This window comes from Mus musculus, chromosome 19 (genome assembly GCF_000001635.26).
Source record: "Mus musculus strain C57BL/6J chromosome 19, GRCm38.p6 C57BL/6J".
Taxonomy (NCBI): Eukaryota; Metazoa; Chordata; class Mammalia; order Rodentia; family Muridae; genus Mus; species Mus musculus.
Window position 1 is genome coordinate 23,255,835 of NC_000085.6, and position 19,059 is coordinate 23,274,893.

Here is a 19,059-nt window from a genome sequence, read left to right on the forward strand (position 1 = left end):
GAAAACCTGTTAAAGAACTAGAATCTACAATCTCTTGTAGATGCAAACATTTTTAAATTTGGAGTGGTCAATTATATGAGTCATCGAATGCACATCAAAAGTACCTGAGTAGATGTCAACACTTGACTTCACTACATTTAGTTGAATCTCCAAAACAGCATTCAAAATTCTGGATCTGTTTATATCGCATTACAGTAATCCCCCGTGCATGGTTTTGCATTATCAAGTCTATCTGTAGTCAATTACAGCCTATTTATATTAAATAGGAAATTAAATCCCAGGAATAGCCTGTTTGTAGTTTTTGTGTGTCATTTTTTAGCTGTGCACCTTTATGAAGTCTCAAAAGCTGCCCACTGTCCTGTCCTTAACATCACACTGGGTGTATGTAGCCTGTCCATAACTAAGGTTGTCATTCAGCAGTTTTCAGTTCTCAGGCTGACTGCAGTTGTTATTCAGATAAGCTTTATTTAGATAGTAATGGTCCCAAAGCAAAAAAAGCCGTCATGCTGGCAATTTAAAAATGCTAAAGAAAACAATATAATGTGCTTTCTTTAGAAGAAAATGTGACCATATAGTACACGTATATGTACACATAGGAGGGAAATAAGTACAAGTTGAACAATACACAAGTATGACAATGTGGTATCTACCCTATTTCAAAATTCAAAACTTTTTCGTCAAAAAGGTTCACATTTTTGATTTTCACACTATGAATGATCATCTGGTAAAATCTTTGCAAACCGTGTAAATTCCTCAAACACTAAAGGATGAAATAACTTTGTACAAGGATATTCAAACTACTTAGGTTTTGGTATTATCTTCAGTTTTAGGTATCCTCTGAAATATAGTGCCCCCCAGCCAGGAAGAAACTACCAGATTCTACAAGCAGACATTTTATCCTCTTGTACTGGCTAGTGTTTTTGTCCAACTTGACACAAGGTAAAGTTACTGGGGAAGAGGAATCTCAATTGAGGAACTGCCTCTCCCCATACTACCTATAGACAATTCTATAAATTCTATAGCGCATCCTCTTGATTACTAACTGATGTGAGGAGGCCCAGCCGACTGAGGCAGGCGCTGGGCCACCTCCAGTCCTGACTGTTGAGAACCCTCCAGGGTTTCTGCTTCAGCTCTTCCCACCAGGTTCTGCACGGACCTCCCTCAGTAACGCACGCCATCTGTCATGTGAAGCCCTTTCTGTCTCACGTTGCTTTTGGTCGTGCCGTTAAATCTCAGCAAGACACCTTTCATCCCTAAGTATCCTGGAAAACTAAAATTCACCTCCATAAGCAGTTTAAAGTTATAAGAGATACACACTACATTCACAGAAAGAACTCAGTGTTTCTAAGAAATATGATATATCAGTTTGTAGCTAAAACTTTCTCTTGAAGCCGTGTCTCATTCTGTAGCCTCAAAGTCACAGTGATGCTCTAGCCTCAATGTCCCAGTGCTAAGAAACAGACCTGAACCAGCATGCCCAGCAGCAATCACCCTGGAATTTCTTTAAGGTAACGTCTCCCATCATAACAAGTTTTTGAAATTCCTCATTAATTCTTAAAGAAATGAAACCTAGAAAATACTTTTAAAGACACAAGAAGTATTTTTCTACGTTGAATAAAATTCAGACAATCCCAAACTGAACAACAAAAGTACCTTTTCTTTGATTCGAACTTCCAAAGTGTGACGCTGCCGGTCAATCTCCTCAATCCGCCGTGTCATAGGAATCTGCCCTTCTTTAAGTTTCCTGACCTCTTCCTTCACTCGGTCACGAATTAGTTTCACACCTTCATATTCCTGACGTACATTCTCATATTCCTTGCAAATAATTCAAGAAACAGAAGTTACTATATTAGGTATTTAAGTTAATGTATCCTAAAGTCAAAATGTAAGCAGAGGTTTTAATTTACCAATAGACAACATTAAGGAATAGGCAAACAGAAGAATTTCAATTTTGAAAGGTAAAAAATGGGCCAAAGAAAAATTAAAAGAATCATGTAGCTGCTAGCTTGATACAAACAATGTCCGGGCTGGAGAGATGGCTTAGGGCAAAGGCGCCTGCTATCCCACCTGATGTTTTGACATGAGCTACATCCTTGGAAGCACATGATGAGAAGAGTTAACGGCCTCCCATAGCAGTATGCATATTTTTAAAAAAATGTCACTCCACAGGAATTAGCTGAGTATTTGCTGAATAACAAGAAAATGGAATTCTAAAATAGAAATGATAAGAGTGAATGGGGGTTAAAAGGCTATTCCCTTCGAGCTAAGAGAGATGGCTCAGTGGTTATGAGCAGGGCCAGGATTCAATTCCCAGCACCTATATGGCAGCTCACACAAACACACTTGCAGGCAAAACACCATGCCATAAAAAGAAAGAAAGAAAGAAAGAAAGAAAGAAAGAAAGAAAGAAAGAAAGAAAGAAAGAAAGAAAGAAAGAAAGAAAGAAAAAGAGTGCTTTCTGCTCAGAAGACTCAGCACACACCCAGAGCAGTTCAAACCACAATTACGGGCGCGCCTTTCCCTCCAACTAAAAACAGAAAATCTTTTGAAAAAGTGAATAATGTATGTGGGGAGGGGACCTACAAACTTTAAATTTAAAAAGTTAAAAAGACTGAAATCAATCTCTTCAAAAAGGGGTCAAAAGACTTCAAAAGATAGAATGAAAACTAGTAATAAACATAGAAAAATACAATAAAAAGGTATACAAAGGACAAAGTTTAAGACTAATGAAATTGTAAAACCTGGTTGGAGGAAGTAAGAATGCTATAGAGACATACATTATTTTCACACTAAGACGTATTTCCATAAAATAAACATAAAAAGTAATGCTTTCCACCTATTGAGTAATTTTTCAATGAACTCCACTACTTAGCCCAAGCTGGTCATAGGTAATAAATATGTATCATATTTTAAACAACAATGACAAAAAATAGAAAAATAAAGTATGAGAAGACAGCTAAGATACTTCAGCTATATATGGCATACCTCAACTAAATTCTTAGTGACACACACACAAATATTTTCAGTGGCACTGAATGACAGCCCTTGCTTTGCAAATTTAATTTTTAATGTGAACATATACCTTAGATCATTAACATTAAGGGGCAAACGTAAAGAACTGCTAAGGACTAAAGCCTGAAGAACTGATGTTGGTAACTCAATCAATTATTTGCTATGTGATAATTAGCATATATCAAATAAAGAATAAGAAAAATACATGCATACATGTAATATAAAATTTTAAAAGAAATATCTAACTTGAATACAAAATGAGTCCCTAGACATACTTTGTAGGTACTCAGTCATAATTAGTTTTGTTTTGATGATTTCTTTTTGCTTGTTTTTGTTTTCTGGGGGTGGGTGGGGGGCAGTCAACTTTACACAAGCTGGCTTCATCTGAAAAGGACCCTCAACTGAGAAAATGCCTCCTTTAGACTGGCCCACAGATTTTAAAATTATGGTTGCTATGGCAGGGCCCAGCCCACTGTGGTTGATACTATCCTTGCTTGGGGCAGGAAGTTCCGGGAATACAGGAAAGCAGGCAGAGGAGGAAATGGGAACAAGGCAGCAAGCAGCATCCCTCCACAGCCTCTGACTCAGCTCCTGCCTGCAGGTTCCTTCCTGTCTATAGAGTTCTTCCCCTGACATCCCTTCAAAATGGACCCTGATTACAAATGAAAAAAAAAAACCCAAAAAAACCAAAAAAACACTTTCTCCCCAGGTTCCCTTTGGTCAGTGTGTATCACAGCAACAGAAAGACACCTAAGACATCTGAAGCGTCACCTATTTTCCCTCAGATAAGTAACACTTACCACCCATGGTCTTTTGGCCTCAAGCATCTCAATTAAATCTAAATGTCGTTTTCGTTCATAGAATCTTTCCACATCTTGTTTGTACCTTTCATTTCTCTGAACCATTTTCTCTAGGTATTCAGTTTTCTCTTTGCAAGAGGTCTAAAATAGTATTTGTTGACAATTAGTTTAAATGAAAATAAGAACACGGCAAGTCAAATCTTTGAACAATGAAACACAAAAGATAAGCAAAATTTCACAAGAACTCTGTCAGGGTTCTTTAGAACTATGTAAAAGTGACGCTAGGGAGAATGCTTGTCTAGCTAGGCATGAAGTTCTGGAGTTGATTCTCAGCACTGCTTATAATCAGGCTAGTGACCACAACTGTAGCTTCAGTGCTGAGGAGCATCCTTAGCTATACACAACAGTGAAAGGCCAGCCTGGGCTACAGAAGACCCTGTCTAATAACAACAACAACACCAACAAAACCAGGTGAAGCGATACGCCAGAAGAGCTTTGTATACACCTATATGACTCATGATTTGGAGTTTGATGCATTTTAGATTTTTGCCCTATCTGTCCAGATGAAAGCTTAATAAAATCTATAAAAACGGCACATAAATACAAAGGAGTATCAGGGTTAATATGCCATAAGTGCTCGGAACTTAAGGATTCTGAGATGACCGAAAGCTAAAATTCAATCTATTGCATATTAACAAACACAAATGTGTGCTAAACAGCCTAGAAAAAAAAAATTCATGCTTGTTTCCTTCAGCAGATAGAAGGTAATCTAGAAATGTGTTTCAGGTGTAAATATACATTGATGCAAAATCGATGATTCTCATCAAGACCGAGATACCAGACCCAGAACTGAGTTATCACAAAACTCCTAGACAAAGTCTTCTAAATTAAGACACCAAAATTAATGTTTTATTATAATGGAATACTTATCAAATATAGTTATACTTAAAACTTCTATAAGTTAACTTCTCTTTAGAAGGTTATCTGTTTTGGTTTTCTTAGTTATAAAAACGTACCAAGCTGGGTAGGTTATATAGCATTTCTATATAACATTTCTAAGTATCTATTGATTAAAAGGTTTTAATTGTTTTTTTTTTTAAATTAACACTTCAGCTAAATTCTATAGTTTGTGTATAAAGTCTATCTTCACTTGACTTAAGAAAAAATACACCAAATGACATTAACAGGAGTGTTTCAAATACCACATCCTTACCTTCTATAAATCTCGAAACCTTATACAGTGCACGGTACACAACAAATTATTTGATGGGTACCAAAGGAAAGAACTTCCTATGAGAGTTTTTTAAAATCTCAACTGGTAATATGTATTTCCTGAAATAGTCTACATTTTCAAACTTCATATAATTAAAATCATTCTCACTTTCTGTTACCAGTTGCTGTTAGAAATACAAACTTGGATAAAAAAAAAAATCAACCACAATTATGAATTTACTCAACACAGACATACTATCCATTTTGTAGTATGTCTTTGTTTCTTTTCCCTCAAGACAGGGTTCCTCTGCTTAGCCCTGGCAGAGCTGGAACTCACTCTGAAGACCAGAGAGACCCACCCCCTCTGCCTCCCAAGCACTGGGACTAAAGGTCCCACCACCCAGTTATTCTGACACACTTTGAAACACAGACTCAGGAAATGAAAACAGAAATGACTTGTCCGTTTCTCAGTACCTCTAGCTGCTTCTCCTTCTCCCTGAAGTTTTTGAGTTCACAGTGGTATCTGTGCATCTCTGGAGGACCAACTGACTTCTCAGTAGCTTCAAGGAGTTCAATTTTGCTGAGTTTAGCAAATTCCCCAACTTTGTCCTACAGCATCAAAATTAAGTATTAGCAACTATCATTCATAAGTACCATTAAAATTTATTAAATTTGCCAAGATGGTCTCACTTAAAAGTTTTTGAGATATGAACCAAATCATTGTATTTGTGAGGAAAATAAGCCATAGTGTAGACACTAAGCAACATTAAAATAAAAGATATTGAACTGCAATTTTAAATGTAGATTATTAGAATATTTTCTTTTATATTACCTATGTACGTGTTGGGCTGTGCATGTGAGTGCAATGCCTAAGGAGTCAAGAAGGCGTCAGATCATCAGACCCTCTGCAGCGGAGTTCGGGTGGCTGTAAACTGCCATATGTGGGTGCTGTGAATTAAATTTGGGTCCTTTGGAAGTGCTTTTAACAAGTGAGCCATCTCTTCAGACCAGGTTATTTTATTATGAAAAAATAAAAATAGCACCAGACTTTAGAAAGTATACCTACATTTAAAAGAAGTTTATTCTAACCAATATAACATACAAATGCACTGATTAAAAGTTGTTCATTAATTAAAGCAGGCATGGTGGGCCACCCCTTTAATCCCAGAACTTGGGAAGCAGAGGTAGGTAGATCTCTTGAGAGTTTAAAGCCAGCCTGGTCTACAGAGCGAGTTCCAGGACAGTCAGAACTACAGAGAAACCCTGTCTTGAAAAACAAAACAACTACAAAAAGTGGTTCATTAACTATGGCTTCTCAGGATCTCACAGTCAAGAATACGTGGCAGCTGTAGCTACCTGAACAACAATCAAGTCAGTTTAACATTCTAACTGGAAGTGGTTCATGAGCCCTGACCCCTAATTGAGGAGCTACAGTAGATAAGTTGCTAGCTTTTGAGAGAGGAGAATTAGTTTTAGAATTAGAATTAGGCTGTGGCTTCGGGTACATAAACTAGTGGATGGCCCAAACCCAGGAGTATATGGACAGCACAAATCTGAGCCTCCAGGTTAGTACAAGGAAAAGAAAAGACAGGAGAGGTAGAAGTGGATATATCTTGAAAGAGTTAAGGGGAGGAAATAAAGAGTAAATATGGTCAAAACACACTGTATGATGTTATCAAAGAATTAATAAAAATATCTTTAATACTTTGACTCATGCAAATGGGAGTCTGAAATCCCTCTGTACTTAAAGCTCCTTCCTTCCAGGCTGGGGAGAAGTGTGCTTCCAAGTGTGAGGACAAGTGTGGATCTCTAGTAGCCATACAAAAGCGAGGCCAGCATGGCAACCTGCCTACAGTCCCAGGTATGGCAGAGACAGGGAACCCTCAAGCCAAACTGCCTAACTCCAGAGCCAGGCAACGGTTCAGTAAATCAGGTTGACAGGGAGTGAGAAAGACATCAAACTAACCGCTGGCCTCCAAGACTGTGCACACGTGTACTCAACGACTAATGCACACCATATAGAGACAAACATGAAAAAATACGTTTTTAAAAACATTTTGTACTTAAACTTATTAAATAAAATCATTAACACGGTATATGGATGACTGAGGTCCAGTGGGCCTGGAACTATGTAGCCCAGACTGGCCTACTAAGAACTACTATTACAAATATGTATCACCATGCCCATAAAAATAGAGTACTGGGGGCTGGTGAGATGGCTCAGTGGGTAAGAGCACTGACTGCTCTTCCGAAGGTCCTGAGTTCAAATCCCACAACCACATGGTGGCTCACAACCATCTGTAACGAGATCTGATGCCCTCTTCTGGTGCATCTGAAGACAGCTACAGTGTACTCATGTATAATAATAAATAAAATCTTAAAAAATTAGAGTGCTGTGCTGAATGCAAAGAGTAATAATTATATACCTATTAATTGAAATTAATAACCTAAGTGATTGGATGCTTCCTTTTACAAAGGGCTACAAATATTAAGAGTGATGTTTTGATACAAATCCCTTGAGTAGTATTTATATTTTCTATGACAAAAAGTGAAAACATTACACACAAAATTTTCCCATGTTTGGAGGTCTCCCCTTCTCTAAGAGAGACGGAGGGGAGGTGGAGGGTAACGAAGGTGACAGGGTGGGACTGGGAAGAGAGGGAGAGAAACCTAGGATTGGGATGTAAAGTAAATAAATAAATAAATAAATAAATTCCCCATGTTCACTTATATTTTTTCTCAGACCTGAGGCAAGAACTGGCACAGATTGCCCACTTGGATGTTTAAGGCTGCAACCTGTTCTTCCACTATCTTCTGGGTTACAGGCTTTTTGTTGATGAACCAAAAGGACTGATTTTTTATCACATCAATCTCGCGGGTGATTATAAGATTTCCAGAAGTCCTGAACCTAATTAAAGAGTAAAGAATAACATTTCTGTTACTTTTCCTATACCCAAAGTCTAAGAAATAGTACTATAATTTTTATTCTTTCTGGTATTTTTGAATCCTTCCCACCTTGGAAACATTGGCTTTTTGTTTGTTATCCCACAATTGGCCATGTCAGTTACTGTAGTGGCTATTCCTGGTTGTCAACTTGACAATATTTGGAATGAACTACAATCCGGAATTGGAAGGCTCACCAGTGACCCTTATCTGGAGGCTTGGAGATCCTTATCTGGATCTTGGTTTGAAGATCTTGAGCCACAGTGGCTATGGATTCCAGAAGATTGAATCTCCGAGTTTAAGGAACACACCTTTAATCTGGGCTACGCCTTTCATCTGGGATTAAAGGTGTGGTGGAACACACCTTTAATCTGGGCTACACCTTCTGCTGGAGACAATATAAGGACATTGGAAGAAGGGAGTCTAGCTCTTGCTCTTGCTCCTTCGCCTGCTTGCCGTGTGAGACTGAGTAACTGCTAGATCCTTGGACTTCCATTCACAGCTGCGACTGAACAATTGTAAGGAATTGGGCTGCCGACTGTAAGTCATCAATAAATTCCTTTACTATCTAGAGACTATCCATAAGTTCTGTGACTCTAGAGAACCCTGACTAATACAGTTACTATTTGGTTAACATTCAAAATTACCTAAATCATTGTGCCAATTCTAATTCTAAAACATAAGTTTATTTATCCTTTAATCATTATACTATTTTTCAACCACATCCTTTGTCTGTAATTCAAAATGCATTAGTACATTAAAGGCTAACATAATAGAAAACTGAAATTTCTCTACTTGAAAAATGTTTGAATGAAAACTGAATTCCACTCTCTACCCAAAAGAATAAATCATGGATTGCTAACCATCTACGTCATTCTGAATCCTGAGAGAACTATAATATATGCCTCTACAGAACCATTAAGTAATACAGTGTGATGGTTTGAATATTCTTGGCCCATAGAAAGCGACACTATTCTGAGGTGTGTCATTATTGGAGGAAACGTGTCACTGTGAAGGTGGGCTTCAAGATCCTCCTTCTAGCTGCTTGCAAGACAACAATCTTCTCCTATTTGCTTTTGGAACAAGATCTACAACGCACAGCTCCTCCAGCACCTTGTCTGCCTGGATGCTGCCACACTTCCTGCCTTGACAATGAATCTCTGAACCTGTAAGCCAGGCCCAATTAAATGTTGTCCTTTATAAGAGTTGCCTTGGTCATGGTCTCTTCCCAGCAATGGAAACCCTACCTAAGACATACAGAACCTGAAAGAGGGTGTTTACTTAGCTTTTGCTTTCAGAAGTACTTGCTTCATACTGCTCATTTGTTCCCCCATCTTCTTCACAAGGTGATCAAGGTCAAGGACTTAAGTACATCAGGTAAGTTCTACTACTTTGCTATACTCTAGCCTAAGTATTTCAAAATGGCAAAAAGAAACAGATACTTAAAAATGTTAAAGAATGCAATTTCTCTCTCCCTCTCTCTGGTGTATGTTTGTTTTAGACAAGTAGTCCAGGATGACCTTGAATTTGTTATCCAGTGGAAAATGACCTTGAATTCCTGATTCTTCCAAATAGCACCAACTCCTTACTTTCCTGCCTCTACCTTCTAGGTGCTGGAATTACGAAGTGTACCACAACTACAGCTTCTTAGTGTATATTAGCGTATCAGTCATATTCTTTTATTACTTCATTAAACTGTAATTTCTTGTGAACTTTCCAAACTAAATTTTTAAATTTGTTTTTAAGAGACACATTAAAAAGTATTATTTGCCACAGTATTACGTTAATATTCTTTTCCAAAGTCATCAAGAAAGCATAAATACAAGCTGAAAAATTATAATAAAAAGGAGTGTTTAACACTTACAGTTCAATTTCAACCAAACCTTTGGAACATCCTCTCTTCACGAAAAACCCAACCTAGAGTGTAAGAAGAATAAGTGAGCTGTGTCAACGGTATTTCCAGGTAAACAGTCAGAGCACTAGGAAGAGTCATTAGTGTTCGCCAAATCAAACTTTTTCAGTAACCACATTAATGTACAGGCCAAGTCCCTCAACTCTTCTTGCACTACAGAAATCTCAGTGGTTAGATTATGGGTCACTTCAGTGCTAGGCAGTTAAGACTTTTTCAGAGCAGCTAACAAGGCACTGAAATGGAAGAGAAAGGATTTGGACTTGGGTAACCCAGCTCCCAAGCCTTCATACTATGTTCTTTCAGAACAGGTTCCATACGACAACTACAAAGCTCTATACCAAATCCACTACTGCTGCAGACTTTTTAATGTACACAGACTAGACATTAACAAGCACTCTAATAGTGCCTATTCTGTTTTTAAGACAGACTTGCCATCAAGTACCTTTCAAAAATAGAATGATAATTTACATAGTAAAATAAGACATCTGAACTAGAAGTATGAGTTTGAACAAAAAACAGAGTGAAGGATTAAAAACATCAAATTGAATCTTAAGTTTGAGCTTCATAAATAACAAACATTAAAATGCTAGAACCCCTCAGCACTTGGTAGAAAGAGCCAGGAACATCAGAAGTTCAAGATCACCCTCAACAACATACTAGTATTAGCCAGCCAGTGCTACATGAGATCCTGCCTCAAAATACAAAACAAAAGTGGAGAAGGAAAAACAAATATGGTCAAATATATGATATTATTAAAGAATAAATAAAAACATTTTAAAAAACAAGGAAAAGTGGCAACAACACAAAATAAGGTAGGTTCAGCATCATAAAGTTTATATAGTTTAAGGTACTGAGAGATAAATTGAAAAAAACCTAAATCAGAATGTAGTGACAAGCAAAACATGACATAATATATAAACGAAGAACAAGAGCGGGAGAGGAAAGAGCAGTTGCTGCTTTCCAGAGGACCTGTGCTGGGGGTCCAGCGCCCATGCTGGATGGCTCACTATCATCTAAAGCCAGCTGTGAAGAAAAGTCACAGCCTCTGTGGCCTCCATACGTGCATGGTCTCCCTCGTCCTCTCACACCCACACTTTAAAATCACAATATAAAAAGACCTTGCAACAATCTTTTAAATCATGTTAATGATTTGTGAGAATGACTGTAAACAAACTACCATTTATTATATGCTGCTAAGATAAACTAGCAACTGTCCAAATTCAGTTGCCAACCCTGAACTATATACCAATTTTGTAAATGATAAAATTACAGATAAAAAATGGGGGGAGGGGTATTCTTATAACCTGAGAATACTACCTTTAATCTCTACTATAGGTTCCAACGACATGTTACACACGCACAGGTTATTCGGCTTTGACTGGCAAGGACACTTAACATTGTTTACTTATAGAAAGATGACATCTCTAAAGGAGCAGACTGTGTACTGTCTTGCAACAATTAAAATATTTTATACAAATGAGTGGGGAGCAGTTATTTATTATAAAGTACCCATACAGATGATTTAGATTGTACTTGTAATAAAAATTTATACTTACATTTAAATAGAAATAAAGTATTCTTGCTGAGACTTTAGATCTCACTTAAATATTATACTGTAGCTACAGAAGGCCAGCAATCTGTATTTAGGAACCACTGCACTCCAGGGCCTCCTGTAAGATTCCTACCAGTCCAAAAGGAAATGTGGTTTCTTTAAAATTAAAACTGCATGGCCGATAAAAACTACTACAGCACAACCCATTCTAATTGTACAGAATTAGAGACTACAACCCAAGAGACCAATGAGGAGGGACTGAACTCATGACTTGACAAAGGATATAGAAAAATCCAAGCTAGTCTTTGCAAATTAACTACTTCAACCTCTTTATCATCTAAATCAAAGTTTGATGTCCGGACGACTGTTAAAGGTCACAAGGCTAACTTATCAACAGAGCAAAGCATCTTTTCTAGCCCACAAATATCTCTGGTATAGCTTGCTTTTAAAAAATATTTATTTAATTTTAGGGTATACTGGTTCAATTCTGTAGCATTATATTACAATGCTTATATACAGCTCTAATTCTGCAGTGCTCTCAGCAGTTCACTTTAAGCTGTACCAAAATACTTTTTATTTAAGCTTTTAAAATTATATTTATCTGCAACAGAACATATGTCATGTCCCGTGTGTGTATCAGCTGTCTCCTCCCAACCAGTGGGCTTCAGGGATGGAACTCAGTTGCCTGCTTGCTAGCAAGCACTTTTACCCACTGAACTATCTCACTTTCCCTCATACTTTGCACTACTGCAGAGTAGCAAAATCTGGTTCCCAGCACCCACAATGAATGGATGGCTCACAACTGTAACTCTAGCTCCAGCTATGGATAGGACACCCTTTTCCAGTCTCCACAGACACACAAGCTCTTTAAAAAACCAACCCACCCCCCAAACAACAACAACAACAACAACGACAACAAAAGGCAGTACTTTTTACTACATCATTTTGTTTACTGTTAATGGACAGACATTCAACCAAGTTTCATCTAACCAGGTATCTAACAACCCTGACAGATTTCCCTATTAAGGCATCAGGATTATTTGAAAATTCTTTTTTAGTGAAGAAACTTTCTCTGTCTGTGATTGCTGTTATCAGTTCTTTGTTTTAGAGCAATATTAGAAGTAACCAGAACTTTCTCCCGAGACTATCAGTGCCCGTCTAGAAGTTTTAGGTAAAAGAAAGCTCATTTGGTATACGTAAGAACCTAAAATACAGAAATTAACTTGTTTCTAGAAACAAATGGTTCTGAATTTTCTTTAAAATTATGTAATTTAAATAAACCAGGCATGGTGGTACATAACTTTAATCCCAGCATTCGGGAGGCAGAGGCAGGCAGATCTCTAAGCTCGAGACCAGCCTGGTCTACAGATGTAGTTCCAGGGCAGTCACAGTCAGAGCCGCTTCAAAGAGAAACCCTGTCTTGAAATTCCAAAAAGCAAAGAGGAAACTCTGTTAACTGACCTTATCTGCACGTCCCATGAAAGCAGGTTTGCCTGCGAGTCCGAGGCAAATGGCACACACGATGCTTGACTTCCCTGTTCCATTGGCTCCAATGATCATGTTCAGATGGGGCCCAGGAGACACTTCACAGATGTCATATGTTCTGAATTGTAAAGGAGCAATATCATTAAGCAGAAGTAAGAGAAAACCCTTTTCTTTGTAAATGAATCTTCTTGTTACTTTGCATTATCAGTGTCCACAACCCTTTTATAATTCATTTAAAAGCCAGCTACCATTATGAATGTAAGGTTATTCATATATTTAGGAGCACGAGGACTGAAGAGCCATGCCAGGGTCTTTCCTATGCTAGGTAGGTGCTTTATCACCTAACTCTATACTCAACCCTGTAAACTTGAAATAATCAACTTCTAGAGGGAAAACTCTTACAATGGAAAAGTAACAATGCAGATGTAAAATAAGACCACAGGAGCTCAGCATGGTGGCACAAGGCTTTAATTCTAGCATTCAGGAGGCAGGGCTTTAAAAACCTGGTTAAAATAAACCTGTGAGTTTGGGGCCAGTCAGGGCTACATAGTGAGAGATTCTGTCAAGCGACAACCCAAGTTTGAAACCATTTAGCTTCTTTTGGGAGACTATATCAAAGCTATTGCACTTATTTTTACCTCTATTTTTGTAAAACAATTTTAAAACAAATTGGTACAAGAAGTCATGGCTTCTTTCCTAATGTCTTACATTTACTATTTTTCTTGAATTAAAACAGTAGCTACTTCTCATATTTTAATATTTAAAGCAATCTAACAATTATTCAAATGACAAAATAATCATTAAATCAATAGCTTCATTTTATCATCAATTAAAATTTTTTTTCAAAAAGGGCCTTGACAAGAATCCACGACAGACTAGTTCTGATAATCCCCGTTTCTCTAGGAGAAGGCAAGGATGCATAAGCAGAGAGAGCTGTAACCCTTGTACACACCATGGCATCCTCCCTGCACAGTTAGTCCATAGCTACAGGAATTAAATAATTTATATTCAGGCCCTATAAGTTTTATATATCTGCTTCTAAATCTGCTGCTTCTGTGAGCTCTTAATTTAAGTGATTTTTTTAATTCTACATATTTTTTAAGATTAATTTTAGTTTTTTTATTTACTTATTTATGTTTTTCGAGACAAGGTTTCTGTGTAGCCCTGGCTATCCTGGAAACTTACTCTGTAGACCAGGCTGGCCTTGGATGCAGAGATCCGCCCACCTCTGCCTCATAAGGACAAGGACTAACGGAGCAAGATGTCTGTCTTTATTACTTATTTTTAATCTGTATTTAATTCTCATTACTTATCAAGGCAGCTTTGGCAAGATATGAAGTAAGCTATAACCTAGACATTTCTCTAGCTTGCCTTTCAAAATCCTTAATTAGAATCCATAAATATCCCTTCTCTAGGTTTTTAGTGCTTAGGTATACCTAACTAATCTCTAAGTATAAATGCCAGAGTGCTACTAATATGCTAAATATATAAATAATTTAACAAAGCATACCAACTTTAACATTTAAAACGTTAAAAAGCCAGGTGGCAACAAAAATATGCATGTGACAAAGAACTACATGGATACACATGGAAATCTAGTATCACTTGTTAAAAAAAGAGGTGGTGCTGGAGAGATGAGTCCACTGATGAGAGCTTTATCCTCTTCCAGAGGCTTCAAGTTTGGTTCCCAGAACCAACATAGTACAGCTAACAACCACTTGTAACTGGAGCCCCAAGCCATATGATGTCCACTCCTGGTTTTATATATGTGTGTGCATGCATGTGTGTGTACACCTGTACACACACACACCTTAAAAGGCTTTGTAGCCGGGCGTGGTGGCGCACGCCTTTAGTCCCAGCACTCGGGAGGCAGAGGCAGGCGGATTTCTGAGTTCCAGGCCAGCCTGGTCTACAAAGTGAGCTCCAGGACAGCCAGGGCTATACAGAGAAACCCTGTCTCGGAAAACCAAAAAAAAAAAAAAAAAAAAAAAGGCTTTGTAACTCAGCCCTAGTTTCAACTTTTTCCTATCTCCTTTTTCTATCTCTACTCAGAACTCTAAATTCTATTATATATTTCTTCTAGTTTCCTGACTAATCTGTGCTTCCTTTAGCTTATAACTCTCCCTCTACTCTCAACCTATCTGACTTAATTTGCTCACAGCAACCTCCTGTCCTATCTCTAGTCCATCTGAATTCTCTAAGCTTAGCTAGCCCCCCTACTTGCTTGGGACTCACTTCTCTCAGACTCGTTCTGTGACAACTTGGTTGTCAACCTAAATACATCTAGAATTAATTAAAACCCAAGCAGCTGGGTAGACCTGTGAGGGATTTTTTTCTTAAACCACTTGAAGTGGGAAGACCCACTTTTCATCCAGATCTTCTGAGGTGTGAAGATCCACCTTTACTCCGGGCCACACTTTCTGCTGGAAGCCTCTATAAAGGACACAGAGGGAAGCTTGTTCTCTTTGCCTGCTGGCTTCCCCTCTTGCTCTCAGTGACAAGTCCATTTCTTCATTGGCATCAAGAGCCTACCTCTGGGATTCTGAAGACCAGCAGAGACATCCAGTGTCATGGACAAAGTAAGAATAACTACTGGCTTCTTAGAGCCACTGTCAATGGTAGACAGCCTTTGTTGGACAAGCTGAACCAAAGCCTGTAAGCCATTCTAATAAGAAGCCTTTCTGTATATGGATATAGATGTATTCTATAAGTTCTGTTCCTCTAGAAAATCTGAATATACCCCCCCAAATCTAAAATCTTATATTATTAAAATAAACAAAACCATACCCAACTCTGCATTTTTCACCTACTTTTTTTCTTTTTGCTGTTTTGGTCCAAGCTTTTCTTCCTTGGTCTAAAAAGTTTTCTTTTGTACTACTTGATCAAAGGGAAAACATTTTTCCAATTGCTCAATGTAGGAGGCTTCGGTCTCATTACGAGTTCAATGGAGCAGTTACTTCAAGGATTATTTTAACTAAGCCTCTCTGACGAGTCCCCCGTGAGTCTCAGCTCACCTTCCAGTACAGGAGATCTCTGCGCTCATCTTCTCTCATTCTTACAATAAAGACTTTTTTTTTCAATTTTTTATTAGATATTTTCTTCATTAACATTTCAAATGCCATCCTGAAAGTCCCCTATACCCTTTCCTTCCCCGCCCTGATCCTCTACCCACTCACTCCCACTTCTTGGCCCTGGTGTTCCCCTATACTGGGACATATAAAGTTTGCAATACCAAGGGGCCTCTTTTCCCAATGATGGCTGACTAGGCCATCTTCTGCTACATATGCAGCTAGAGACACGAGCTCTGGGGGTTACTGGTTAGTTCATATTGTTGTTCCACCTATAGGGTTGCAGACCCCTTCAGTTCCTCAATAAACACTTTTTAATTCCTCCAATTTATATTTTCCTTTTTGTAATTTCAAAGATTTCTGTAACATCAATAGCCACCTATACACAGGACTCCCAAGCCTGTGACTTATTCTTTTCTCTCTGAGCTCGTCGAGGCCTTTAGAAACTCCATGCATACATCTCTCTTAGCTATCCCACAGGAAAGTTCAAGACAGAGGCGCTCAACTGCATTCATCATTTATTCTCCGTCCACTCCACCCCCCCACTACTCTCTCTTGAATAACCAGATTGGTTAGCCAGAGCCAGACTTGGGAAGAACTAGGACACACTCCTCCACTCTCAGGCCTCACAATCTATAGGCAGATCTTATCAAATAACCCTTTCAGCTCTGCATTCTTGCTTTCTTACTTTAAATATTCTTGCTTGCTATCTGGCACCCTTTCAAAATCACAGGTTCCCGACCGCCTGCCTGCAGGATGATGCTGGAGTTCTTTAGTATAGTAACAGACAAGCCGGAACAATCGTTTCCAACCTCTATTCACCTATGTTCTTACATTCTACCTAAGGTCACTCACGAAACATTACAAACTGGCTTTCAGGCAGTTCCTTCTTTGGGTAATCGTCTTCCCTCCTTTTCTACTTTAGTATCTTCTTCACAAAGCTCTGATGGTTGGGGATGGACTTAGCCTTTTCAGTCTGTGCCTCCCATGAAATCCTGGGTAGATAAGTTACAGCAGATAACCTCATGCTGAGTACAGTTACCTTTCCTGATCAGGATTCAAATTAGCAATTTTGCTATTAGAATCTATACAGACCGGGGCAAAAAAACAATAGCCATGAGTTTATGTCATCAACAAAGACAGGTAGAAACGCAGCGATGTGTAAATAAAACAAACGAACACCTGATACACAACTGCTTGAAAAAAAAATGGTATTGTTATTAAGGGTCTATAAATTATGCAAGCCTACATTTAAGAAAAAATACCTCGAAAAGATAACTCTAAGATGATAAACAGATAATGATATTTCTGGTAACATTTAGAATCTACTCAACTAGTTGGGGTCGGGGCAAGGAAGAAAGGAGGATTGGACGGGGCAAGAATCTGCAAGGAGGTACAAAAACTGGGAACACGATTTTTAATTTCTTTGGTACACTCTAATCTCCAATCAACAACCATTACCATGTCATCTGCCCATTCTGGAAATCGTGTACACTTTTTAAAATTTGCCACTCTGCTGTAACTGTCGAGTTTTGTGAAGTGCACAGGTCCGTGGTAGATCGAGATTCGCAGATTAACAAACTAGAGACCCGGCCCCTTCGTATCTACTGCCTAGAGCCGACGCCTTCCAAAACCACTGGGTGGATAAAAACATCAGGCCACACGCCTACTACAGCCAACACGGCCAGTCTTCGTGGCCTAGGCAGGGAATGCCTCAGGGTTAGCCTGGCACAGGTTCCCCACCGCCGGGCACAGCCCACCGCCCCGGGCCTGCGGGCCGCTTGCTCCCGCCCAGCGCGGCCTGCCGCCACTCACAAGAAGTTCTCCATGGCGATGCGGACGATTGAGCCCTCGACGAAGGTCCCGGACGGCCGCGGCAGCGTCGGCAACGGGTTCGAGTTCTTTCTCTTGCTCGGGACCTCGGAGGAAGCATCTCTCGGGAGAGACCGCTTGGAAACCTGGGGGTTGGGGGGAGCAGCCTTCCCGCTCGGAGTCGCCATCCTGGCTTCCTCCGCGTCCCGCAGCGGCTTCCGTTCCCGGCGAGCCGCAGCCCAGGAGCCTCCGCGCCCGGCTCCCGCGCTAACTGACCCCGCCTGACCCCGCCCCCGCGGCCCCGATGCGCTTGCGCGGTTCCGCCCCGCAAACCCGAGGCCACGCCCCGACCAACGCTCCCCGGTGGCCTCAGAGGTGCGATGTGTGTGTGTGTGTGTCTGTGTGTGTGTGTGTGTGTGTATGTGTCTCTGTGTGTGTCTCTGTGTGTGTCTCTGTGTGTTTCTCGTGTGTGTGTGTGTGTGTGTGTGTGTGTGTGTGTGTGTGTGTGTGTGTGTGTGTGTGTGTGTGTTACTACTTTGCAACGGTCCCTCCCAGAACTCCAGGCTTCATCTGTCTTATGTTCTACATTGCAGTTTCCTTCCCTGGTGCTCAAATGAACTCCAAAGAAAAGATGCCTGTTGACTGTGCCTGTTGTTGGAAGCATGGCACTAACAACCATCTGATGCTCTCAAGATTGTGAAGAGTGTATTAATTACTTGCCCACTCACACTTCCTAGTCCTTTTATTGTATAATTTATTTATTTTTATTTTATGTGCATTGATGTTTTGCCTGCATGTATGTATGTCTGTGTGAGGGTGTCAGATCTCGGAGTTACAGACAGTGGAACCCAGGTCCTCTAGAATAGCAGTCCGTTCTCTTAACCACTGGGCCATCATGCTATCTCCCAGCACATACATTTATTTATTTATTTGAGACAGACTCTTTATATAGCTCTAGATGGACTACTACTCACTAGAGAGCCCAGGCTGGTCTTGAACTTTTACTACTTCTGCTTCCTTAGTGCAGCCACCAGTTCCAGTGCAGCCACCAGATGGCCTCTCCCTTCAGGGTTTCTTTTTTCTTTTCTTTCTTTCTTTTATTTAATTAAGCATTTCACTTATTTACAACCCAAATGTTGTCTCTCTCCCCCCCCCAGAGTTCTTCCCCCCCCCCCCCATCGCTCCTCCTCTTTGACTCTGAGAGGGTGCCTCTCCCTTGGTATCCCCCCTCCCTGGGGCATCCAGTCTCTGCAGGACTAAGCA

At 39.6% G+C, this 19,059-nt stretch overlaps 1 protein-coding gene and 1 long non-coding RNA gene across 8 annotated transcripts in view; one reads left to right on the forward strand and one right to left on the reverse strand.

The window, feature by feature from the left end:
* Positions 1–18,088, reverse strand: part of Smc5 (structural maintenance of chromosomes 5) — a 67,482-nt gene extending 49,394 nt beyond the window's left edge. For 4 of the 7 annotated variants that reach the window (XR_001782581.2, XR_003952782.1, XM_006526981.4 and 1 more), the window contains exons 1-7: positions 17,800–18,088; positions 12,893–13,034; positions 9,832–9,884; positions 7,770–7,932; positions 5,499–5,633; positions 3,813–3,953; positions 1,654–1,815 (exon numbers count right to left, since the gene is read on the reverse strand). Coding sequence is in view for 5 of the 7 variants with exons in the window: in XM_006526981.4 (XP_006527044.1) it covers positions 1,654–1,815; positions 3,813–3,953; positions 5,499–5,633; positions 7,770–7,932; positions 9,832–9,884; positions 12,893–13,034; positions 17,800–17,984 (981 nt within the window). In the remaining 2 variants the exon portion in view is untranslated. Of the gene's footprint in view, positions 1–1,653; positions 1,816–3,812; positions 3,954–5,498; positions 5,634–7,769; positions 7,933–9,831; positions 9,885–12,892; positions 13,035–16,672; positions 16,766–17,799 lie in introns of those variants that run through there. The other 3 variants (NM_153808.2, NM_001252684.1, NM_001252685.1) reach the window with 2 other exon arrangements.
* On the forward strand, positions 18,074–18,525 carry Gm33950. The gene is made up of 2 exons (XR_386613.2): positions 18,074–18,171; positions 18,390–18,525. It is a non-coding gene; the product is annotated as a predicted gene, 33950 (long non-coding RNA).
* Positions 18,526–19,059: the final 534 nt, after the last annotated feature.